The sequence below is a fragment of the Oryctolagus cuniculus genome, chromosome 3, assembly GCF_051225735.1.
Source record: "Oryctolagus cuniculus isolate XC-2025 breed Fujian yellow rabbit chromosome 3, ASM5122573v1, whole genome shotgun sequence".
In the NCBI taxonomy this organism is placed as follows: domain Eukaryota; kingdom Metazoa; phylum Chordata; class Mammalia; order Lagomorpha; family Leporidae; genus Oryctolagus; species Oryctolagus cuniculus.
The window spans coordinates 141,343,667-141,369,086 of NC_142869.1; the positions used below are offsets into that span (position 1 = coordinate 141,343,667).

The 25,420-nt window shown below is 40.8% G+C and overlaps 2 protein-coding genes across 2 annotated transcripts in view; one reads left to right on the forward strand and one right to left on the reverse strand.

Annotated features, from left to right (window-relative positions):
* CCDC146 (coiled-coil domain containing 146) overlaps positions 1–25,420 on the forward strand; it is a 205,739-nt gene that overhangs the window by 48,517 nt on the left and 131,802 nt on the right. The window lies entirely within an intron of this gene.
* Positions 6,863–12,852, reverse strand: FGL2 (fibrinogen like 2). Its single transcript, XM_002712098.6, has 2 exons — positions 11,218–12,852; positions 6,863–9,500 (listed from the first exon to the last, which is right to left on the reverse strand). Exons 1-2 carry the CDS (start codon positions 11,834–11,836, stop codon positions 8,794–8,796), a joined length of 1,326 nt encoding a protein of 441 aa, XP_002712144.3. The 5' UTR covers positions 11,837–12,852; the 3' UTR covers positions 6,863–8,793.

A 25,420-nucleotide genomic window follows, 5' to 3' on the forward strand; every position in this document is an offset into this window, starting at 1 on the left:
CAAATTTGGATTTCACTGCAGGAAGAAAATTTGTAGCCAATAGGTTAAGTAGGGACATCGACACACTTGAAAATACATTCATTTTTGAAATGTCTCCTGTCAAGAAAATGTTTTATCACCGTCTTGATAAGATACAAAGAGAGATGTTTCCCCTCAAACTGAGATATAATTAGAATCATTTTCCTCTTTTTAAGATCCACACTCAAAGCCATGGGAGGGATGATGCTGAGGTTTGCTATGTGTGTAATTTAGCCTTGAAATATTAGCCCATTTTATGAGAAATATACAAAGAATGTCGAGAGCTGAAAATGGAGAACAGCCCACAAGTTCGTAGATAACAGGGCTCCCTGCCCAGTCCCACCCCAGGGAAGGCTCTCAGTGAGTTTAAGGTTACCTCTTTATTATAGCATTAATTGCACTGAAAGGGACCCTAGGAAAGCGTCCAGCTTAGCAAGTGATGCTGCTTGTCATTAGTACATAGAAATGAGAGTTTCTAAATAAGATTAAATTGGGTCATTTAGAGTCATCGAAAGAAATTATTACCATTACCGAATGGAGAAGTAAATGGAGTTAAGGGATCTCGTGGACTGTTCTTTGAACTCTCCCAACACAAGCAGTAATTGCTTCCATCTAGTAGGAAATGAGAAAGCAAACTTCCAGAGGTTGCAAACTGAACAACCTGTTCAGATATATGCTATATTTTATATAAGGCCTTGTATAATAGGGAATCAACTTATCTTAAACAGAATCCTTCTCCTTAAGTTCCCAGATAAAATCTTGATGACTAGAGATTGAATTGAGATTTTGAGAGTTTAGAAAGTGTTTCGAAAAAGTCTCATTTGATACAAGATAAGCATGTAGCACCATGCTATCCATGTACTTAGAGGTAAATGGTAAATGCACATTAGATTCAAATGATGCAGCCAATGGATGAAGGGTTGATTTCGCAGGGCTGAGATAAAGGCTTGAAGGCTTACTTTTTTTTTTTTTTTTTTTTTTTTGGACAGGCAGAGTTAGACAGTGAGAGAGAGACAGAGAGAAAGGTCTTCCTTTTTCTGTTGGTTCACCCCCCTAAATGGCTGCTACAGCCGGAGCGCTGCGCTAATCTGAAGCCAGGAGCCAGGTGCTTCTTCCTGGTCTCCCATGGGGTACAGGGCCCAAGCACCTGGGCCATCCTCCACTGCACTCCCGAGCCACAGCAGAGAGCTGGACTGGAAGAGGAGCAAATGAGACAGAATCCGGCGCCCCAACTGGGACTAGAACCCGGGGTACCGGTGCCACAGGCGGAGCATTAGCCTAGTGAGCCGCGTCGCCGGCCTGAAGGCTTACTTTTAAAGCTGATCCTTTCCTTTTGAAAGGAGAGTATATTCTCAGGTAAAGCCTAGATTGCCTTCTGAGATGGACAATGGAAGAACAGCTTTTTGAAAGGCTTACCGCTGGGTGAATGAAAATACCCAGGCAAAACTGAATATGGGCACAGGGACAGTAGGCTGCTGACCTGACAGGGAAGTTGTACCCATGTAAAGATTGATACAGAGAATCTCTGCTATGGGATAGTGGAGGGCAAGAGACAGGCTTTGCCATGGTTCAAAGAATAAAAACAGCATGCACAGTGTAGAATTTGTTGCAAAGCGTTAAAATAAACTGTCTAAATTTCTATTGTATGGCAAGTTCTTAACATTGCTTAAAATAGGCTGGTGATGAACCCATGGTAAGTTTTGTTGTATTGACTTTTGGCTGCATGTAAGCTGCATACAAGGGGTCTTCCAAAAGTTCGTGATGGAGTGGCTATTTAGCCTATTAGTTAAGACACCCACGATGGGAACCAAGTGTTGTGGCGCAGCGAGTTAAGCCACCACCTGCAATGCTGGCATCCCATAAGAGCACCAGTTACAGGGCTGGCTGCTCTGCCTCTGATCCTCCTCCCCACTAATGAACCTGGGAGAATAGTGGAGGATGGCCCGAATACTTGAGCCCGTGCTAACCACGTGGGAGACCCGGGTGGAGTTCCAGGCTCCTAACTCTGTCCTTGTATCAAAGGGCTCTTCAAAAAGCCCATGGGAAATGTGTTTTACACAAACAGCTGGATTTCAATATTTTTTGGAACCCAGATAAATGTTTGTTCTGCTATCCACAAACTTTTGGAAGTAACCCTTATCAAATAGCATTCCTTCCTCTAACGTTCTCATATCCTGCTTAATTTTTCATGGTATGTATTTTTTATTAATCTGTCTCCTCTGATAAGATATGATCTCCATGAGAGTAGGATTTTTGCCTGCATTTGTCACTGATGTATCTCCAGCCTCTTAGAAGATTGTTATGGCACATGGTATATAGCCCATAAATGTTCACTGAATGAATTAAGGCTAACTATTACCCTAACTTTCCTATCTTTGTGTCTTGGAGTTATACGGCATTTCTGGCTTCTCAACTTTATTTTTTTTTCCATTAAAGTTCTTGGTAGTGGTTTATTTTTACTTCTTTTGCAGCAAACTCACTACAGCTTTTATAGACAGAACTCCACAGAAATACAAACAAACAATAAAAAAGTAACACTTCCTAGGAGTGCTAAGTCCCCATAACCTCAGTGGCTATTTAGTTCACAATGGAAATATGTTTTGTTCTGACAGGTAGGGATGATTGAGTAATCACTAAAAGTTAGTTTCATAGAAAACTTCATGATGACAAATTCTTAGTTCATTTACTAAACTCAATAGAAAATAGAATTTTTACATTGATATAATTTTCTTAATCTTAAAATGAGGGACTTCTTAAAATAAACTCTCCCTATTTATTCAAGTAAAATGACATTTTCATAGCTTTTTTATAGAAAGTTTTTATTTAATAAATACAGATTTCATAAGTACAACTTTTGAATTATAGTGGTTCTTCCCCCTATACCTGCCCACTCACCACCAAACCATCCTACCTCTTACTCCCTCTCCCATCCCATTCTTCATTAAGATTCACTTTCTTTTTTTTTTTTTTTTTTTTTTTTTTTATTTTTGACAGGCAGAGTGGACAGTGAGAGAGAGAGACAGAGAAAGAAAGGTCTTCCTTTGCCGTTGGTTCACCCTCCAATGGCCGCCGCTGCAGCCGGCGCACCGCGCTGATCCGATGGCAGGAGCCAGGATCCAGGTGCTTTTCCTGGTCTCCCATGGGGTGCAGGGCCCAAGCACCTGGGCCATCCTCCACTGCACTCCCTGGCCATAGCAGAGAGCTGGCCTGGAAGAGGGGCAACTGGGACAGAATCCGGCGCCCCAACCGGGACTAGAACCCGGTGTGCCGGCGCCGCAAGGTGGAGGATTAGCCTATTGAGCCACGGCGCCGGCTAAGATTCACTTTCAATTATCTTTATACACAGAAGATCAACTCTATACTAAGTAAAGATTTTAACAGTTTGCACCCACGCAGACACACAAAGTATAAAGTACTGTTTGAATACTAGTTTTACCATTAATTCTCATAGTACAACGCATTAAGGACAGAGGTCCTACATGGGGAGCAAGTGCACAGTGACTCCTGTTGATTTAACAATTGACACTCTTATTTATGACTTCAATGATCACCTGAGGCTCTTGTCATGAGCTGCCAAGGCTGTGGAAGCCTCTAGAGTCCTTAAACTCGGACCTTATTTAGACGAGGCCATAATCAAAGTGGAGGTCCTCGCCTCCCTTAAGAGAAAGGTACTTTCTTTGATGGCCCCTTCTTTCCACCAGAATCTCACTCACAGAGATCTTTCATTTAGGTCATTTTATATGGCTTCTCAACTTCAATTAACACATGCTACTATTAATCAAGGTTTGTGTTAACTAATCAAGCAAACTATTATAACCAAACACATCTATTGGAGCTAGCCTATTGAATTCATAATTTCATTTATCTATATTTATGAGGCCAAGACAGGCAGACTGATAGAGCTCCCATTCCCTGGTTCATTCCCCAAATGTGTGCAACGGCCAGGATTGGCCTGGGCCGAAGCCTGGAGCCAGGAACTGAATTTGGGTATCCCACAAGGGTGGCAGGGACCCAATTACCTGAGCCATCATCTAGTGTCTTCCAGGGTGTACACTAACAGGTAGAATTGGGAGCTGGAGCTGGCCCTTGAATCAAGGTAATCTAATACGGGACATGTACATCCTAACCAACATCTTACCCACTGGGCCAAAAGCACATCCAAAATCCATACTGGCTGCTGAAACATGCCTGTATCTATTCAGTCACATCTACAGTTCTCTTTCTTCTTTAGTCAAGCAACCTCAAACTATGTCTCCACATGTCTCCCCTAGCCTTCTGCTGATATAAGCAGACAAAGGTGAACAAAGGCTTCTCCTCCAAGTTGAGTTTATAATTGATACCAGGGCATGCCCTAATTATAGATCTTGGAGATAGGGTGAAGGGAGTGCGGGGAAGGAGCCAAAGGAGAACTCGGAGCATGCCCTCGGGGGAGAAAGCAGAAGGGTCTTCCAGCGAGAGAACAAGAGTCTTGTCAAATGTCCGGGATCAAGGGAGGCTCACTCCTGTCTGGGTACTCGGGATTCTCAGTCCTCCAAATGCGCCCGTTTCCCCTTGTTTCCAGCTCTTTCCAGTCAGTAAACAGGAGACCTGGCAAGACTATGATTCGGTAAACGTTGCAATTTGGCAGCGTGCAGAGTGAAATCAGACGTTGGGTTCAGCCGCCCTGGCTTGTTGCCTCTGAGGACAGGAAGGCGATGAGAACTGAAGGTAGTTAGCAAAGGTATCTTTAGTCTAATCTTTATTTCTTTTTGAAATTAAAGGATTTGCTTCAAAATTGCAGGGTAGTATAAACTGAATGAAAAATGCCACATTTTCTTTAGGAACTTGGTCAGTTGGAACAATCATTGAGCCTGGTAATGCCATACCTGCAGGCATGGTGCCAGGCTGCCTTAGAGCGGTTGACTGCCATCTTGTACCGCATCCTGGAGTGTGTATCTGTTCACATCTTGCTATGATCTCTCTGGCTTCCCGTCTGTATTCACAAGCTCTCAGATCCTCAGATTTGACAATGCCTATCTTCCCCGCTCTAAGTCTGCCCTTTATGTAACAGCTCTTCCTCTAGGACACCATGTTTTTCAGCCACTTTGAGTAACAACAATCTTGTATCACATTTCCTTTACTCCTATTCAGATTCCTGTTTCGGGGTGGATCCTGGATGCCTATTGAATGATGTAGCCTATACTAAGGAATGTATAAGATGGCAGAGGATCAAACAGAGAGGTGCCACGCCCCACTTAGTGTCATCAGGAAGGAGAACTGTTTAGGGTGATGATGACTTTATATATAAACGTGTGTGTGCGTATAGTGTGTGTGTATATATATATATAGAGAGAGAGAGAGAGAGAGAGTTAGGTGCTTAATTATATATACATAGTATATATATATGTGTGTGTGTGTGTGTGCGTGCTTTATACACGTTATCTCACTTAATCCTCTGCAGAGTCCAGGATTAGCCCTATTTTATGGTTGAAGGAACCCAAGAACAGTAAGATTAAGTGAGTCACCCAGGATCATACAGCTTACACAGAGTGGGGTTGGAATCCAAACCTAGGGCCTGAGTCTCTGCTCTAAATCCTGAATGATAAGACAAAAATCCAGTGGGGGTTGAGCATGCCATTCTGTTGAATGTCAAATGGCATTGGCCAAGCATGATCAAGGGGAACAGTGCACACAGAGTAATGAAAACATGAGAGAACAAGGCTGTTTGAGTACAACAAGCACTCAGTACGACAGCATGACTGGTGGCAGAAAAGTAAGCTGAAAGTGGGCAGAGATTAGTTCATGAGAAGGCCAGGTTTTGTCTTACAGGAAATGAGGACTTGCTGGAGGTTCTAAGCAGGATCATAACATGATCAGAGTTATATTTTTGAACTGTGCCTCTGACAGTGGCACAAAAGATGAACAGGAATAGATTGAAACTGGAGATAGTGGCTACTCTTGAAATGTTTTGAATCATCCTCCTAAAGAGATGACTTTGGGGGCGAAAGGGAGCAGTGGCATCCATGATGGAAAAAGAAAACCTGGAGTTCATTGTCATAAAGTGAAACTGAGACTCTGGTATTTCAAATAGGTTAACAGCGTTTCAGAGGATAATCAGACAAGGGTGTTCCTCTATGTGCCTTTGTCTTCCTGGTAATGAAATGGGCCTCACCGCAGTCTTCAGAGGGTCAAAGATATTGTCTAACTTAAGAAGGCATCATACCACTTTTCAGACAAGAGTCAGTCTATCAGTAATTTATAAGGCATGTTTAATATTTCCACACTGAAGGATAAATATGTGAAGATTAAATCTTTTATTTTACAAGGTTTTAAAAGGATATAATAACCCAATTGTACATTTGAAAAAAGAATTCTAAGCAAGAGATTATTATGATGGAATTACCCATCACTTCGACCTTTACAGTCTTTGCTAGGGTAGCTGTTCAAGACTAGGCTCAGCAAATTTTGTTGCTCAAACACATCTCATGCTGTGTATATTTCAACTGCTTATTGTACAGCTGTGTCATTAATCCATGGGGAGCAACACTGCTAATCAGTAACATCTGAGCCCCCCATACCATGTTAGATGTACCAGCTCCATATGGAATCTCCAAGGACTAATTTTAGATATTATTTTCAAAGAATGATAATGTTCAGAAATAATCTTGGTTAACAAATATTAGCCATCAAAATTGAACCAAGACAAGATTTTAAATGTCATATTTGTAAAGTTAATCCACATTTATGAACATTAGCTTATATTAGTGAATAATTCAGGCAAAAGACTCAGGTATATTTCCATTAACATGTTAAAGATGATAAAGGTTCAGAATATATTATAATGAGTGACATGAAGCGAAGGGAATTTGTATGTTACAGAATTTATTAGAAAAGTGTTATAAAAGTATAATAGAAAATAAAAAGTTTGATTCTTTGACATAAAATAGCTTTTTTAAAAAAAAACAAGCTTTTGAGACTATTTACATCAGTTAATGTATTATTTGCCACATTATCCTGAAATGACACATTCCTATTAAATCACAGGCCACTTTCTGTGGGAATGAATATATTTTTCTTTAGAACTGTGTTTTGTGTTAAGTCCATTTTTGATCACAGAAATTTACTTAATACATAGTAAATGAAAATGCTCTTATCTGAAACAAATACATATATGGATATTGAAGCAAACATCAATTTTCCCTAGCTCTTTTTTAAAAAAAGAGAAACACAATGAGTTATATCATGTACATTTGGCATTCAATGAGTGGATACATAGCCTTTGGAATCTGCAATAGGTTTTTCATCATTTAAGTCCACTTTCATTTCTCTTGCTTTAACATTAATAGTATTTGTAATAACTTAGTCTTTTTATCATGTTTACCTGAAATCTTTGTGTGTTATGTATTTTGAAAAGAATATTTTCTTCTAGATTAAAGTTTTCTATAAGAGATTAACATTTGAAAATGACTTGTGTTATTATCATTCTGAATGACAGGTAAATACATTTTTGTGAATATATTTTGAAAACTTAGCATAGTAGAAACAGACAACAGAAATGAAACATCAAAGTTATTGCTATGATTTGCATGTATACAGAGGATTACTTCAAAATTTATTTAGGTGTTTTTGAACACACAGTAAAATATTTCTCTACTCTGAAGTGACCCCTTGCAAGGATGAAACCAAATACATTTTTAATCTTTTAGGTATATTTATTATTGCAGAATTAAAGAATTATAAAAAATGTAGATACTTTTTACTTGGTTAAAAATACACACCCATCTGAATTTCTGATAACAAAATAAGCGATCTGTCAGAGTTGGAATAGATAATAAATGAACTATTTTATAAATTTCAAAATTCATATATTTTTAATAAATAAATTTGTTTTAAGAAGACTTAGCTTTCTAAGAAGTGAATCACTTAATGATGTTGCTTTGGCTATACAGCTGGCCTTCACAGTGGTATAGCCTATAGATAAATGTCATTCCTAACTCACACCTATTCCTCCCAAAGACAGCCTCCCAGTAGTCTAGCACAGCATTGCACAATCTTCAAGCTAAAACTATTGTGCACACAGGGTAGAAGAACATCCCATGTCAAAGCAGCTTCCACCATCAAACTTCCGATGACTTAGAAACTGTGAATGCATTTTCTTGGAACTGTGGTCTGTAAGGTTACATTGTTTCATGAATACTTAGGATGAACATTAGGCTACCACATTGAAAAAAGATTTCTAGTAACAAATATTTTACATATCATGAATAATCTGTCATTTCCCTTTGGAGCTAAAATGCTATAGTCTTCCTGACCCAAAGTGAAGGCCATAAATTGAATACAGGTAGATGGAAGGTGATGCTATTTAGAGAAAATACCCAAATTACTGTCTGTACCTTGAAAAGAGTGATACGCCTTCAAAAGTCATAGCCAAAATGCAGCTTATGTGTGCAGAAGCTGGCTTCCTGACAATTGTTTTTGTGTGTGTAGCAACTAGCACAAGTAATAGAAAACTTTATAATTAATGGACATCTTAAAGTATAAATCTAATGTGTAAGTCTCAGTAGTCCCAGGGGCTCACAAGCGTTCATTGAGTAACAGCTTAAGAACCACAAGGGACTCCATAAATGCCTATTTTGTGCTTTATTCCCAATGCCATGTAGCATTAAAAACCTGCCACTTGGAGGAAATGTTAACCATGAAAAAACAATATGGATGCAACAAGGCTTGTTTCAAAATGCTGAAAGAACTAATTGCCCTGTTAGATCATGGATGCCTGAAGAAATGAGCACTAGAGATTTATGACTTAAAGTGCTTTGGTCTAATCATCATTTTGGCCTCTTTGAAAGAAGACTTATAGCCACCAGTCTGCGCATCACTTATACCAGGCCAGGTGCCCCAGAAAATCCCATTACGGACACCCTTGTACTTTTGGTGATAATATTTGCCATTTAAGTTTGCAGAAAGACATGCATCAAACCACCAGCCAGAACTGTAGTAGAGCCCACAGTTGCCGGAGGGATATCGATCATTATCTCTATCTGGGGTGGTGAAAAACTTGAGATTGTGGTTATAATGTTTGCTGTAGTGTAAGGCATCCCCAGCTGTGCCGTTATAGTTACCAACGTGTAAACGGTATTTGAGAAACTCATTAGCTACATAAAACTGATCATACGTGGCATACAGTTTGACACCGTTAAAGTCTTCCAGATCAATCCTCAGAATCATTTCCTTACTCTTGGTCAGAAGATGGATTTTATCATTCCCCAGCCAGAATTCTCGTCTGAGGTTGCCAAAGCCTGCTTTGTAGTCCCTCCAGGTTCTGGTGAAGTTGACGCTGCCGTCGAGACGTGCCTGTAGCACTGTCCAGCCTCCCCCCATGGTCTCCATGTCACAGAAAACTTCAAAGCTACTATTTTTGGGATCAGGTGTCACTCTGTAGATCTCGCTGCTTCTTTTGCCTATTGCATAGTAGTCAGAACAATCTTTATATATTAGATGTTGAACTGAAGGGGGAAGAAAAGGAAGGCATTGAGTTGTTAAATACTGCACATCTGAACTCAATATATCCAAAAAGTTTGCTTAGAAAACTTCACTCTGCTAAACCTACTTGAACTTGTTCAGCAAATGCACAAGAACATGGTGCCCTCTGCACATCAAACTCCTCGCCAGTCTGCAGGTGAAGATGGTTAGGCTCCAAGGGGGTCAGTGGCTTGCCCAGGCTCTCACAAGCACTAAGCGGCAGAGCCAGGGCACAGACTCATTTCTGGCTGGCGGCAATACTGCTCCTCACACCCGTTGCATTCCTTGGTCCTAAAATTCAGATAATTGTAGCTCTCCTAGAACTGTATTTCATGCACAGACAGGAAACACAGGCTTCCCTTTCTGTTTACCTAAGGGACTGGTAGTTGTCAGAAAGTTTTGTTCCAAATGATGCATTAAAATATTAGTGTATAGCATTAACCATAAATTCACATTTATTTTACTAGACAGCCACCAAAAGCAGCTTAACTGAAAAATCCTTTTTCAATAATATATCAATATTCTTATTCTGAAACTATTATCCTGGAAGGTACTTAGCCGACATTCCACATGTTTAGTTTCTAGAAAGAGATGACAGGTGATTATATTCAGGATAAGTGTAATGATCAGTTAAGGGGATTTTGTGGGAATCAAAAATAGATATTCCAAGATAATTTATTAAAATTTATAAAAGATTAAGTTTAATATAGGATTCTCTAAGGCATGAAAAACCTATTCATCTGGGTAATAGAACTCAGAATATTTAGCTATTTCCCCAAAACTTTTAGAGGAAAAATGGACAACAGCACCTTCATATCATTACCAGCTGCCAGGCAGTGTCAGATCTGAAATGCACTCAGATGTCACTTGGGATGTGAGCCTCTGCCTTGCAAGGTGCAAGCTGCTGGGTGTTAGCAGCAGTGGCACTTAAAGCCACTACCCGCCTTCACTGCCAGAGTCCCTGGGGCTGGAACAAGCCTGAGATACTGGTTCTGAGTGACAGTGAGGTCTCTTGTTGTCCCTTCACCCTCACACTTGCGGTCAGTGGACGTCCTAAAAGACCAGCAGCAGCAAGCAGCTTCCACCAGGAACTCAGGTGGAAAGCCAGGGGCTAGGGCAACCAAGGTCACTGATAGTTCATGTGTGAGAAGCTAACTCTCCCCTTCACACATTTGTGTCACTGGGTCTCTAAAAACCTCGGGTTTTCACTAGATATCTGGGATTCTGAACTGCAGATTATTTGCTAAAATCTTTCAAAAGACCTCTTGTTAACACATGAGAAGGGGCAGTCAGCCAGGAGACACTGATGGCCAATGAACATAATTGCAAACATAGTCTGTCTCTATTGTTTTCAAACACTTCAGTGAAGAAATAGATAAGCTAAATACACGAAAATGTTAAGAAATGCACTCTCTTTGCCTGTCTACTTCTGCTTGTGGGTGGGTCTGGCTTGAGCAAATAAAGATCTTGAAACTGAAAGTGCATTCCAGTGGAGACAGAACTAATTAAGACTTATAATTAGGTCATATATCATTTCTGTGGGCACGTTTGAGAAAACACTTGCTTTTCCTATACTAGCTTGACGAATAAAAGGTATAATCATTTACTCCACCGTCTATTCATTTGCTCAGGTTAATGTTTATAGATACTGTCTGATCCTGTGACACCCATGAACAAATGATAAGAAAACATTCTACGCACCCGGACGTGACTGTATTTGTTCTTGGTTGGGACACTTCGATGAACATTTGCCATCCAAGCTATTGACAACGAAGGTTAGATTCGCCACTTTGCTGTCGACGTAATTCTCTATGTTGTTCATGTTTACGAGGTTCAGCTTCTCCAGGCGACCTTGCAGTATGTTGATCTCCTCTTTGGCATTCTTCAGCTCCGACGACAGCTCGTTCACCTGGCTTTCTAGTTCTTCCACTCGGTTGTCGCCAGCCAGTTCTGGGGCTCTGGTGCTGGGTAGCAGCAGTGCATTCCCGCCCGGGTCTCGGCTGTCATCAGCCTGCAGTTTGCAGTCTTGACACGATTTCCTCAGGCTGTGTATGATTTCCTTGAGGTTCTGAACTTCTTTGACCACCTCCTCGATCCTGCTGAACTGCTTGGGGAGCTGAAGAGTCAGCGGGGGCAGGCTCACCTGGTAGGGGCACTCCTCTCCCTCGCATCTCCCTCTCCTCTCCAGTCTCAGCGGGCAGGCGTCCCTGGCTGTTTCATCTTGGATTTCATCCGTCTCCGTCTCGTTGTGTGCCACCACTAGGAAGCCGTAAGCAGCGAGGAAGGCAGCGCTCAGCCGGTACCAGTGAGCCGCCTTCATCTTGCCGTGTGCTCAGCCCAGCAGGGGAGTGTGAAGTGCTGGAGCTGCTGTAATCGCAGCCTAGCAGCTGCCTGAGTCAGGCTCTCTGCGTTCCCAGAAAAGGGCGGGAGCTTTTGCATCACAAGTTTCAGAAACACACAGGAAGAGGAGAACGTCCTCATCCCGTGCAGCTTGCCAAAGGCTGTTTTCTTCTCAATCAAAATAACAGCATGTCAGGATTACTGTGGTCGGGTCAGACACACGTACTCAGCGTGGTTTGCTTTCGTGGTGTATTTTGATAAAGCCCAAGAAAAGTCTTGCACCTCAAAAATCATTTGCCATACGTGGGCTTGAAAGAGATCATTGTAGTCTGTATAACTTCATTGGTGGGGGGGATGTGGTTTTGAAAGATAAATGTGGAGGTACCAGTGACCAAACTGATGACCAGAAATGTTACTGAAATGGAAAGTGCTCTTTTTCCTTCTGAGAAATTCCTTGAGGAGCAGCTATCATCTCCACCTTGGAATTTTGGAGAGGTCTCTAGCACATTTGAAAGTTTCTAAATATAACAATGTAGCTTTCTGACTCCTAAAATAGATTTTTTTTATTTGTTTCATCTACTTGGAAACAAGAAGAAAACTAGTAGAGAAAAGCCTACTGCTTTCTGTCCCTCTGGCCACAACATAGGGAATATTAATATCCAAATGCCCGAAGCACGTGTAAAAGTTCATCTCTGTCAATTATGGAAACCAACTGGCTGCCTCTGTTGCCCGCCCCCAAGTTTGTCCTAGTGCTGTCGCCTTCCCCAGCAGCTCAGATGGGAATCTTCAAACTCTTCCTGTCTCTGATCTGATGCCTCTCCTGGCTACAGCATCTTTGCCTTGCTGTTTGCTTCCTGCCTGCAGAGTGTGTTCCTCCATCCAAGTTCCAGGCCACATGGCACACCACCTGTCCCAGTTCTAGCAACACCCACAATAGAGCTCCTCAAACTTTTCTCCCCGGAAGCTAAGGACAGGAAGGAGGAACCGCTCCCAGAAACTACCTTCTGTTAATTTGATTTACATAATGGCATCTCATAGAAGCTTTTGTGTTTAAAAACATTTTATTGTTTAAAAATTTCAGAGATGAGTGCACCCTATGTTGGAGTGCTTGGGTTCGACTCCCAAGTCCAGTTTCCTTCTAATATGCACCTTGATAATTTAAGTGGTTGGGTTCCTGCCATCCACATGGGAGTCTTGGATTGAGTTCCCAGCTCCTGACTTTGGTCTGGCCCAGCCCTGGCTGTTGTGAGCACTGGGAATGAGAGTGTTCTCTTCATCTTTCTGCCTTTCAAATAACAAATAATAATGATAGCCTCAAAGTGACTGATGGATAAAAATCAAAATTCTTTATTGTATCAAGGTACTCTCCTGTCTAGCTTAGGCTCATTTCCTTAACCTAGCTTCGTATGATTTTTCTCTTCAGCACCTGCATTCCAGCCAGACCCTCCTCTTCATCTTGTTGAAGTGTTGGGTTCACTTTGTGCTCCCACAACTGTATTTACTGCTGAACACTTAGGAGACCTGGCTTCCAACTCCAGCTCTGCCTTGGATTAGATAGATAATGTCCCTTCCTGAACCTTCATTCTTGTGATTGTTGAGGAGGAATTCAGGGATCCTTCCCTCCTGTGGGAATAAGAGTTTCACAAAATCGGAGTGCTGAAGGAAAAAAAAGAAACATGCGGTATATAAACCTAACATTCTTTCCAACTGAAGCTTTCAAACATGTTGCATGCACCTTATACTTCATTTTCTTCCAGCTTTATAAAAAAATTTTTCTTTTCATTCTAGTCAATGTATTCCATTTTAGACATAACTTTCCAGCTAAAAAGACCTGTTTAATCTCGGACTTTTCTTTCTCTCTCCCTACTTACTTCTAAACTGTGGCATTCTGCTATTGTGAGGGGGAAACTAAATGAATGATTAAGCAATTTAAAAAAGAATGACGTTGATATAGAGTCAAACTATTTTATGAAGTATTTTATAAAGTTAGAAGTATATGGGCCTCATGGGTTGGTTCTAGTACATTGCTGCCAAGCTAACTTATAAACCCATAGATTTAGCCCATCAGGTATTTTTTTTAAATTTTACTTAAGGTATACAATTTTTTTTAAGATTTATGTATTTAAAAAGCAGAGTTTTGAGGAGTCAGAGGCAGAGAGAGAGAAAGGTCTTCGGTCTACTAGTTCACTCCCCAGATGGCCACAATGGCTGGAGCCATGCCAATCCAAAGCCAGGATCCAGGAGCTTCTTCGAGTATCCCAAGAACTTGGGCCATCTTCTACTGCTTTCCCAGGCTATGGGAGAGAGCTTGATCAGAAGTAGAGCATCCAGGACTTGAATCGGCACCCATATGGGATGCCGGCACTGCAGGCAGCAGCTTTTCCTACTATGCCACAGTGCCAGCCTCTCTCTAGGGATTGATTTTAGCTCCATTGTAAAAGATTAGCTGGTTGGATGTATGTGGATTGATTTCTAGAATTTCTGTTCTGTTCCATTGGTCTACATGTCTGTTTTTGTGCCAGTACCAGACTGTTTTGATTATAACTTCCCTGTAGTATGATTTGAAATTTGGTATTGTGATGCCTCAGGCTTTGTTTTTGTCTTATAAGATTGCTTTAGCTATTTGGGGTTTCTTGTTTTTTCATATGAATTTTGCATCATTTTTTTCCAGATCTGAGAAGAATGACTTTGGTATGTTAACTGGGATTGCATTGAATCTGTAAATTGTGTTTGGTTGTGTGGGCATTTTGTTGATACTGATTCTTCCAATCCATGAACATGGAAGATTTTTCCATTTTTTTGTGTGTCTCCCTCTCTTCCTTTAATTTTTTATAATTTTCATCATAGAGACCTTTGACAACCTTGGTTAAATTTATTCCAAGGTATTTTAATATTTTTGGAGGAATTTTGAATGGGATTGATCTTAGAAGTTCTTTCTCAACCATAGTGTTGACTGTGTATAAAAAGGCTGTTGATTTTTTTGTTAATTTTATATCCAGCCCCTTTACTTACTCTTTTATGAGTTCCAATGACTATTGGAGACTCATATAAGAGACTCTTAGTGCAGTCTTTTGGTTTTTTTATATATAGAATCATGTCATCTGCAAATAAGAATCGTTTGACTCCCTCTTTTCTAATTTGTATCCCTTTAATTTCTTTTTCTTGCCTAATGGCTCTGGCTAGAACTTTCAGGACTATATTGAGTAGCAGTGTGACAGTGGGCATTCTTGTCAGGTTCTTAGAATGCGTCCAACTTTTCCCCATTCAATAAGATACTGGCTGTGTGTTTGTCATAAATTGCCTTGATTGTGGTGAGGGATGTTCCTCCTATACCCAATTTTCTTAAAGTTTTCATCATGAAAGGATGCTGTATTTTATCAAATGCTTTCTCTGCATCTCTTAAGATAATTGGATGGTTTCTGCTCTTCAGTTTTTTAACGTGATGTATCACATTGATTGATTTGCAAATGTTAAACCATCCCTACATACCAGGAATAAATCTCACTTGGTCCGGTGAATGATCTTTCTGATGTGTTGTTGGATTGGATTAGCTAGTATTTTGTTGAAGATTTTTGCATCCATGTTCATCAGGGAAATTGGTCTATAGTTCTCTTTCTCTATTTTATCTTCATTTGCTTTAGGAATTAAGGTGATGCTGGCCTATTAGGAGTTTAGGAGGATTCCCTTTCACTTGTTTTGAATAACTTGAGAAGAATTGGAATTAGTTCTTTAAATGTCTGGCAGTATTCAGCAATGAAACCACCAGCCCTAGGCTTTTCTTTGTTGTGAGGTACTTTTTGTTTTTTATATTTATTTATTCATTTGAAGGCAGAGTTACAGAGTTACTGCTTTCCCAAGCAATAGAAGAGAGCTAGATTGGAAATGGAGCTGCCAAGACTCAAACCAGGACCCATATGGGATGCTGGCACTGCAGGTGGCAGCTTTACCCACTAGGACACAGAAACAGCCCCTTTTGGGAGGGTTTTTGTTACTGATTCAATCTCTGTCTTGGTTATTGGTCTGTTTAGGTTTCTGTGTCTTCATGACTCAATTTTGTTATATTGTATGTGTCCAGAATTGTATGTGTCTATTCATTTTTCTAGGTTTCCCAATTTGCTGGCATACAGTTTTTTGTAGTAATTCCTGATTAATTTTTTTTATTTTTATGGTACTTGTTATGTTTCCTTTTTCATCTCCAATTTTCAGTCTTCTCCCTCTTTTTTGTTAGTTGGGCCACTGATGCATCAATTTTATTTTTTTTAAGCAGATTTTCATTTTGTTGATCTTTTGTATATTTTTTCAGTTTTGCTTATTCTCCAACTTTAATTATTTCTTTCATCCTACTAATTTTTGGTTTGGTTTGTTGTTTTTCTAGGTCCTTGAGATGCATTTATTTGGTACTTTTCCAATTTGTTCTTGTAGGCACCGATTGCTATAAACTTCTCTCAACACTGCTTTTGCTGTAGCCCATAAGTTTTGATATGTTGTATTGTCTATTCATTTCCAGAAATTTTTTGATCTCTTGATTTCTTCTATGAACCATTGTTCATGCAGGAGCATATTGAAGAGTATCCATGTGTTTGCATATGTCTACAGATTCTTGAGTTATTAATTTCCAGCTTCATTTCATTGTGGTCAGAGAGATGCATGGTATGATTTTGATTTTTTTAAAATTTTCTGAGACTTGCTTTATGGCCTGGCATATGGTATATCCTAGAGAAAGTTCCATGTACAGATGAGAATTTGTATTCTGCAACTGTGGGGTAAAAAGTTCTGTAGATATCTGTTGGTCCATTTGGTCTATAGTGTCAATTAACTCCATTGTTTCTTTGTAAATTTTCTGTTTAGTTGATCTGGCCATTGAGGAAAGTGGGGTGTTGAAGTCCCCCATTACTATTATATTGGAGTCTATGTCTCCCTTTAGATTCATTAACTTTTGTCCTAAGTAGCCTGATGCCCATTGGGTACATACATATTTATTATAGTTACATCTTCCTGTTGAATTGATCCCTTAATCATTACATAGTGGCCTTCTTTGTCTCTTTTAACAGCTTTTGAGATAGTCTATTTTGTCTAATATTAGGAACGTTTTACGTGCTCATTTTGCCTTCTGTTGGCATGGAATATCTTTTTCCATCCTTTACTTTCAGCTGTGTATATCTTTGTGAGATGTGTTTCTTGTAGGCAGCAAATAGATAGGTTTTGTTTTTTAATCCATTCAGCCAGCCTGTATCTTTTAACTGGAGAGTTGAGGGCATTTACACTCATGTTTACTATTGATAAGTGATGACTTGGCCCTGCCATTTTTCCATAAATACTCCTATTGTTTACTTTGATTTCCTTTCTACTTTTACTGGAAGTTTCTGCCTTCACCTTCTTTCATAATTATGACTCTCTGTGTTTCTGTATAGCACATTCTTAAGCATCTGTTCTCAGACTGGTTGAGTGGTGACAAATTCTTTCAATTTTTGTTTGTTTTAGAAGTTCTTTATTTCACCTTCATTCATAAATGAGAGCTTTGTAGGTTTCCATATTCTGGGTTGACAGGTTCTTTTCTCTTAAGATTTGGACTATATCTTTCCATTTTCCCCTAGCCTGAAGGGTTTCTGATGAGAAGTCCACTGTGAGTCTAATTGGAGATTCTCTGAAAGTAATCTGGTGTTTCTCTCATGCAGATTTTAGAATCTTCTCTTTATGTTTTACTGTGGAGATTTCGACTATAATGTGTTGTGAGGATCTTTTCTGATCGTGCCTATTATGAGTTCTATGTGCTTTCTGTACTTGGATGTCCCTTTCTCCAAATGGGGGAAGTTTTCTGTAATTATTTCACTAAAAGTGCCTTCCAATCCATTCTCTGTTTCCATGCCTTCAGGAATGCCTGAGATTTGTATGTTGAGTTGTTTGATAGTATCCCATAAATCTCCAACACTGTTTTTAATTTTTCTAATTTTATCTTTTTTATCTGACTGAAAAATTTCGAAATACTTGTCTTCTAGCTCAGATATTCTTTCTTCTGCCTTGCTGAGTCTGCTGTCAAGGCTTTCCATGGCATTTTTTATTTGGTCTATTGAATTCACCATTTTTAATGTTTCATTTGATTTCTCCTTAAAATTTCAATTTTGTGGGAAAAATTTTCATTCATGTCATGTGTGGCCTTCTTTAGTTTGTGGATTTGCTTTTAAATTTAAAAAAATTATTAATGTGATTAACTTCATTAATTTATAAATTTTAAAAATCCTATGATTTTTTTGAGTTTTATTTCTAGCATTTCATCTGTAACTTCATCTTCACATTTTAATATTGAAATGTTGTTGTGTTCCTTTGAGGGGTGATGGTGTCTTCCTTAGTCATATTTCTTGAATTAAATTTCTGTATTTATTTTTGTTTATGAAGATACTTTTGGTTTTTGCTCTGATGGCTTTTATCCTTGAACCAGGCCTCCATAGCTTAATGGAATGTCTGCTCTTTCAGTCAATATCCAGAGGTGTGTGCTGGGTATTGCCAAGAAGCTCTGGTCAGTGGTCCATGGTGGGGTGAGTGTCCAGGTGACATCCGAGTTGAGCATGATAGATAGCCTCTTATGAGCAGAAGAAGGGATATGGTCACCTCTGTTGGTATAATCACACCCTCACCTCCTCTCTTCCAAGGTGATCAATGCCCAGATGTAAGCCCTCAGTGGGTAAAGTACTCATCTGCTCTTCCCCATGAGCCACACGGAGGATCTGTGCAGTCCGCAGTGTGAGCACGGATCCTGCTGCAGTGACCCACCCCAGGGAATCGGGGAGCTCTGAGCATGTGGAGCTGCACACAGTGATTGCCCAGAGACCCAGCCACACCCTGCATCTTCTCATTCAGTCACAGAGTTCCCACAATCTCGGTGCCAGGACTCCCGCAGTCCCAGGCTGCAGAGAATCCACTCTGCCCCACTACCTGTCCTGACCACAGAGAGGCTGAGACATTCCCAGAGCCAGTGCCTGAGGGTGCTCCACCTGGGTGGTTTGAGATCTGGAGTCTGATATATTGAGAGGCTGGGGTCAGCTCAGTCTTATGTGGCTGTCCAGTTACCTGTCAGTCCTCCGAGCCAGACTCAAAGTCAATGGGGTATGCAGATTTTTCCCTCTGGTAAAAATCCCTGCGTCACACCCATGCACAATAGCCACGGGCCACAACCCTACTCATTTCATAATCATGCCTTCTTTCCAGTGGTTGCTGGGCACTCCAGGGTCTCAGCAGCTGGCACTAACAAAATGGCTCCTTCTGCCAGTTGCTGGGTGCACACACAAGAGCTGCGGTAGAGCTGCTACCTATTTATCTCCAAAATGACACCTGCCCTCTCTCAGCCGCTTGCTGGGCACCATTGCAGGGGAGGGGAGGGGAGAGAGAGATGTGCCCATTTTCTGTCTCTCTGGGGAGCGGGCACCTGGTTCCCCTCAGGGCTCTGGGCTGGTCTCAGACAATGTCGTCTGCTAGACTATCCCTCCACCTATATTACCAGTGGCATGCAGTGGCACTGCAGCCTCATCTCGCCTCGCTCTCCAAAGCTGGCACTTTATCCGGCTCAGGGCTGCTGGGGCCGTGTGTTATGTCCATACTTGTTGCGGCACGTCTGCACCTTCCACACAGATCCATGGTTTCTCTCCCCCTCCCACGGCAGCTTTTCCTCCAGCTCTCCCCTGAGAAGGCACTTGCTCCACTTTTTTGCTTTTTTTACTCTTTTCTCCTATCCTAGAGCAGTCCGTCCTGTCCCTATTCTGCTATCTTGGAATCCTGCCCCTCGGGGATTTATTGAGGCTGTTCCATCCACTGAGCACCATGGGACATACAGAAGAGGTGAGAGGTATGCCACAGGCACATTCCTTCATGCGTCTTATTTTAACCAAACACCCTCTCCATGCAAGATGCCCTGCTAAGCACTTGGACTGAACCAGTGAACAAATCGGACAAAAATCTTTTTCCTTCTTAGGAAGGGGCATAGAGGAGCTTGGATTTTCTTCACTTAGTGAAACCCTAAGTACCTTAAAAAAGTCTAAATATGACAAGTACCACTTTGACTCTTGCAGTGGGTTTTGGTTCATCTGTTTGTATAGAGATTGGCTTGCAAGCATTGCTGCTGACTCTTGGGCCCTGCTCTTTGCAGCTTAGCTGAGGCCCAATAGTGTAGGTCACCTAAAAAGCTTGGATACCCTCTGGGAACTGGCCTCTACCTCTTCAGGATGCATAGAAAATTCCCCAAAAGAGATAGAGAACTCCTTTATTAATCGGCTTCAGTGGCATTCATGGTGACTCTCGGGGTTCTTGGCTCTCAACTACACCTCAGAAGAAGTTTGAGGCACCTGAAGAGCGCAGAACCCCTGGGGCACAACATGCCCCCCATGATCATGCACACAACTGCCACAGTTATGCAAGAAGCTCTCACGCTCTGTTTTCTCACTGCTTCCTCCCACCTCTGCAATCACTGCTTGTGCTTGCAGTTGAGCAAAGCAAGCACCCAAGCAATAAACAGCTTGGCTCTAGTTTTACAGTTTGTAAGAGTCTATGCTGGAATTTGATCCTGGGTCTCACTTTAAACTTCATGCCTTTTCTCCTAAGTCACACCCCACACAGGGGGAGAGACACACTGGCATGGTACATTGGAACCATGTTGGGGAGAGCCTGGTACTTTAAATCAATGCTTAGATCCATCGGCAGCCACTGAAGACTTTCAAGGAAGGAAATAGGATCATTCTATGGGAAGAGTAATTGTAGGAGCAAATCTTCCACTAGAATCCAGCGTGGCATGGTGTCCTGGTGAGAGGAGTTAGTGCTAGGTAAGAGAGGTGAGAACCAGGGAACCAGGAGGGCAGGTGAGGGGATGCAGATGTTGTCAAAGAGTGAGAGAAGCCACAGGATCTGGTAAGTGATGAGAACCAGCCGGGAGTGAGGGGAGAACTCTGAACTGTGCTTCAAATTACAGTTAAGTAGTGTCATGGCAATGGCCTTGGAGAGGGAACAATAGGTCGTGGGGGAGAGTAGTAGTGCTAGGGATTCTTTTCTTTTTTAAAGGAAGAAAATAAACATTTTTATTGTTCCACAAACCCACACATAGACATCATATGTGTAGATATAATATTTTCTATTTTACATGTGTATTCTGTTTCATTTGTAATTTTGCATCTGTATTTTTAATTTTATTTTTAAGGAATTTATTCATACATTGCATTCTCAGAGCCACAGTAAATTCATGACAATTACTACATCACAATTCTCATTAATTCTCATGTTAATGTGATATTAGTACAAAGAAAATGTGAGACTATGAGAAAACTCATAGGTAAAATTCTAAGAATATAATGTAGTGTGTTCTTAATGCATTGAATTTTAAGTATTGACAAGCCACCAAGAAATTGACAAGAAATATCTAGCAAGCAGTTGGACATCCAGTCTGAAAGTCAGCTCAGAATAGACAAGGATGTCAATCTGAAGCCCAGCAACCAAAGGAGTAGTCACAGAAATGGAACAAGAAGTAGGAGGTGTGGTGTGAAGACTGGAGAGGGAGTTTCAAGGCAGAGGAGGGCACCAGAAAGCAAAGCCTGAGGAGCTGATTCCTGGTTCTCAACTCCTGTGGAACTGCTACCCCCTGACCTTGACCTTCTGCCTCCTCCTTCTTGCTGGAAAGTCTGTCTGGACTCTAATGCCCGCCTGAGTTCTAGTATTGATTACAAATTTTTCATGGCAGCATCAGAATCCCTTCTATCCCCAATCTTCCTTCAACCCAGTGTTGACACATCATACCCACCATTTGTGTTTCATATCTAAGCAAACTAGTTAACAGCAAAACATGGCAGGATTTTAAAGTAGCAAGACTCATTTCTATAAACCACTTGTTTCTGTAAAATTTGCTCCCATTCATCTGTATTCACAACATATTCAGACTTCTTTTTCTATTGTACAAAGTACATTTAGATACTCTGGTTTCTCTTCAGATCATATAAATCTGCTTTTTATAAAGTACATTTAGGAGAGGATCTGCATTTTCTACATCTGGATCAGATCTCTGAAGTAAATCCTCATTCCCGCTAAGATGGTATTTTTAAGGAAATACCCTGTTTCTCTTTGTACCAAAGTCAATTTAATGGCAATTATTTACAGTATTGAGATCCTTTAATTGACAGTAAGCTATTAATTTTAACATATTTGTAAGTTTCTAATTTATTAAATTCAGGAGTGCTTAATTGTTCTTTAGGGAGCATGTGCTTTTCTGATAAGTGTTTAGCAAGTGAATGTCTTAATTTTCTCTATTTGAAATGTCAGCAGTAAATGTTTATTATGATCTTCCTTAGAGGTCTTAGTAATTCACTATACATTTCATGCTCACAGCAGCAGAGTCTGGGCCATGCTGAAGCCAGGGGCTGGGAACTCATTGCAGGTCTTGTACGAGGGTGGCCGAAGTCTATCCAAAGGGTCTCTTGTTATGTGCCCCTGCCCAAGCTAGGGTTTGTGGAAGATCCAAGAGGTGTATGAGATGTGACATCGAATTGTGCTGTCATCTCTCTCAATTTTCAGAGCCTTGGAGAACCTCACTTAACCAGTGTTCAGGAAACAACATGTTGATGTTTATTTCTTGTGTTGGAAACTGGTCTTAAGTTTCCTGACACAAGCCAAAATTCACAGTAAAGTTATGAAAATCCGATTGTGGCTTTTTTCCACCTTCTCTTCATTTCACATTGTTGCTGGTAGTTATATTCTACAAAGTTGTCACAAATACTGGATTAGCAAACACTGAATCATTAGTCTTGTAATTTTTGTCAGCCAATCAATCTTCCATCTGTTGGTTCCTCCCCCGGATTTCTACAGCAGGCAGGGCTGTGCCAGACCAAAGCCAGGAAGGAGCCCCGAACTCCATGTGGTCTCCCGTGTGAATGGCAGGGGTGCAAGCACTAGCGCCATCATCTGCTGCCTCGCAGGATGCGTTAACAGGTAGCTGACTCAGAAGCAGAAGAGCCAGGACTCAAACTGGGCACAACACCCACCCCACGACCTTGTTTTATGTGCATTTCTGTACAAAAGTATCTTATGTGGTATACATTTTTAATTCATTAATATGGAACTCATGGCCAACAGACCTGTAATTCACACCTGAAGAAAACTGACCCAACACAAGGCCTGGTCCCAAATTCTTGTGCTTCCAGACTCTGACAGCCTGGCAGCACTCTGCTCAGGGGCCATTTTATGCAGTGAAATCACCACCAAAAAGCAGAAATACTCCAGGGCTGGTGCTGCGGTATAGCGGGTAAAGCTACTGCCTGCAATGCCAATATCCTATGTGGGTGCTGGTTTGTATCCTGGCTGCTCTACTTCCCATTCAGCTCCCTGCTATTGACCTGGGAAAGCAGCAGAAGGTGGCCCAAGTGTTTGGGCCCCTGTATCCATGTGGGAGACCCAGGTGAAGCTCGTGGATCCTGGCTCCAGTCTGATCCAGCCTAGCTGTTGTAGGTATTTGGAGAATGAACCAACGGATGGAAGACCCCTCTCGCTCTCCCGTCTCCAGTCTCCTGTCTCCCCCTTTACTCCCCCTCTAACTCTAACAGAGACAGAATTCCTTAATAGTGAGGATTGACTTATCTTAGTACAAAACCTATGACTTTAAATTTCTAAAAATTTCTAAACATTCTAGGCTGAGATGGTTAATTTGGTTTTACTTGTTTTATCACTTGCATATCTTGGAGCTTTATTAGGTTTGCCTTTATCTGGCTTTTTGAAATAATATATAAATACATATATATTTATGTATACATTACATACATTGAGCTATATAATGTTATATGTAATATGCTATATATTATATAATCTACATAAGTTTAATAATAAAACTTAGTTTAGGAACCTATTGTAATACTTTAGTTCATTCATAAGAATAGTGTGCTGCTTAAACAATTACGGAAAAATGAAAATATTAAACTGATCCCATGCCACTGGAAAATTTCATACAGAATGTGTACTTCTTAGGTACCTACCCACACACTCTTTGAAACACATTTTTTAAAAATTTTATTTATCTGAGAGTTATAGACGGAGGGAGAGAAAGAGAGAAAGATCTTCCATCCACTGATTCATTCCCCAAATGGCCACAACAGTTGGAACTAGACCAATCCAAAGCCAGGAGCTTCTTTGAGGTCTCTCATGTGAGTACAGAGAGCCAAGTGATTGGGCTATCTTCCACTGCTTTCCCAGGCCATAAGCAGAAAGCTGGATCAGAAGAGGAACAGCTGGGACATGAACCAGTGCCCATGTGGGATGCAGGCACCACAGGCAGAAGCTTAGCCCACCATGCCACAATGCCAGCTCCGAAACACGATTTAAGACAAGTGTTTGGTACAGCAGTTAAGACTGTGCTTGGGATGCCCACCAGCCATATCAGAAAGCCGGATTTGTCTTGGCTCTCCTCCCAGCTCCAGTTTCCTGCCAATGTGTACTCAGGAGGCAGCAGGCGATGGCTCAAATATTTGGGTCCCTGACACCCAAGTGGAAGACCTGGATTGAGAGTTCCTGACTGACTTGTGCCTGGCCTTTACAGTCATTTGGGGGAGTGAACCAGTACTCAGGAGATCTCTGTCTACCTCTTTGTCTTTCAAATAAATAACTAAAAACTTGTAAAGACTAAGTTGATCTTAGGAAATACCTATGTCAGCATGTGAACTCTCAGTAAGGTTAATTTAAAGGTAATTTTGACTCTGCTCATAAATAAAGATTTATAAAATGGAATAAATGTTTTAATGGTCAACATTGAAACACCCTGATGGGGACTGGCATCGTGGCATAATGGATAAAGCCACCACCTATGAAGATAGCATCCCATATGGGTGCTGGTTTGTGTCCTGGCTGCTCCACTTCTGATCCAGCTCCCTGCTAATGGCCTGAGGAAAGCAGTGGAGGATGGCTCAAGTACTTGGCCCCTGGTACCCACACAAAGACCTAGATGAAGCTCCAGGCTCCTTGCTTCTGCCTGACTCAGTACTGGCTGTTGCAGCCATCTGGGGAGTGAACTGGTAGATGGAAGGTCTGTCTCTCCCTCTTTCTGTAGTTCTGACATTCAAATAAAAAATAAGTAAATTTTAAAAAAGAAATACACTGATAACTTCTTATCTGATTTCTTCTGTGGAATTATTTTTAACCATGATTAAAATTAAAAGTATATAACATTCTGAAGCATAGCATTATCTTATTTAGGTTCTTTTTCTGCTTCAGTTTGATGCTATCTATGATTTGAGTCATTTCCTGTTATTTGCAGTGAAAACCACTTGATGATCATTATCAACAGATATAAAATTGCATGGCCCTTATTTTGTTTATTTTAAAATTGTCCGCTGTTATTAGTTACAGCTTCTCTGCCTATGTATTTAACACAATTATTTTGCTAATGAATATATGAATAATATGGCAGGTGTTTTGGCAATTGATATAAAGTTCAGCTACAAAATTTGCTGTTGCACAAAAAGAAGGCAAAATAGACATGTGATTTGTGCTAATCACTTGTAAATAGATAAAAAGTAAATCCCTTTTTACTCCTGTGATCATCTCAAAATGT

What these genes read in the sequence shown, in the direction of transcription:
- FGL2 (XM_002712098.6), bottom strand. Translation starts at nt 11,836, where the DNA reads ATGAAGGCGGCTCACTGGTACCGGCTGAGCGCTGCCTTCCTCGCTGCT. An exon ending in ACAAATACAGTCACGTCCGG is followed by an intron (nt 9,501 to 11,217) that starts GTGCGTAGAATG and finishes TTCCCCCTTCAG; the next exon opens with TTCAACATCTAATATATAAA.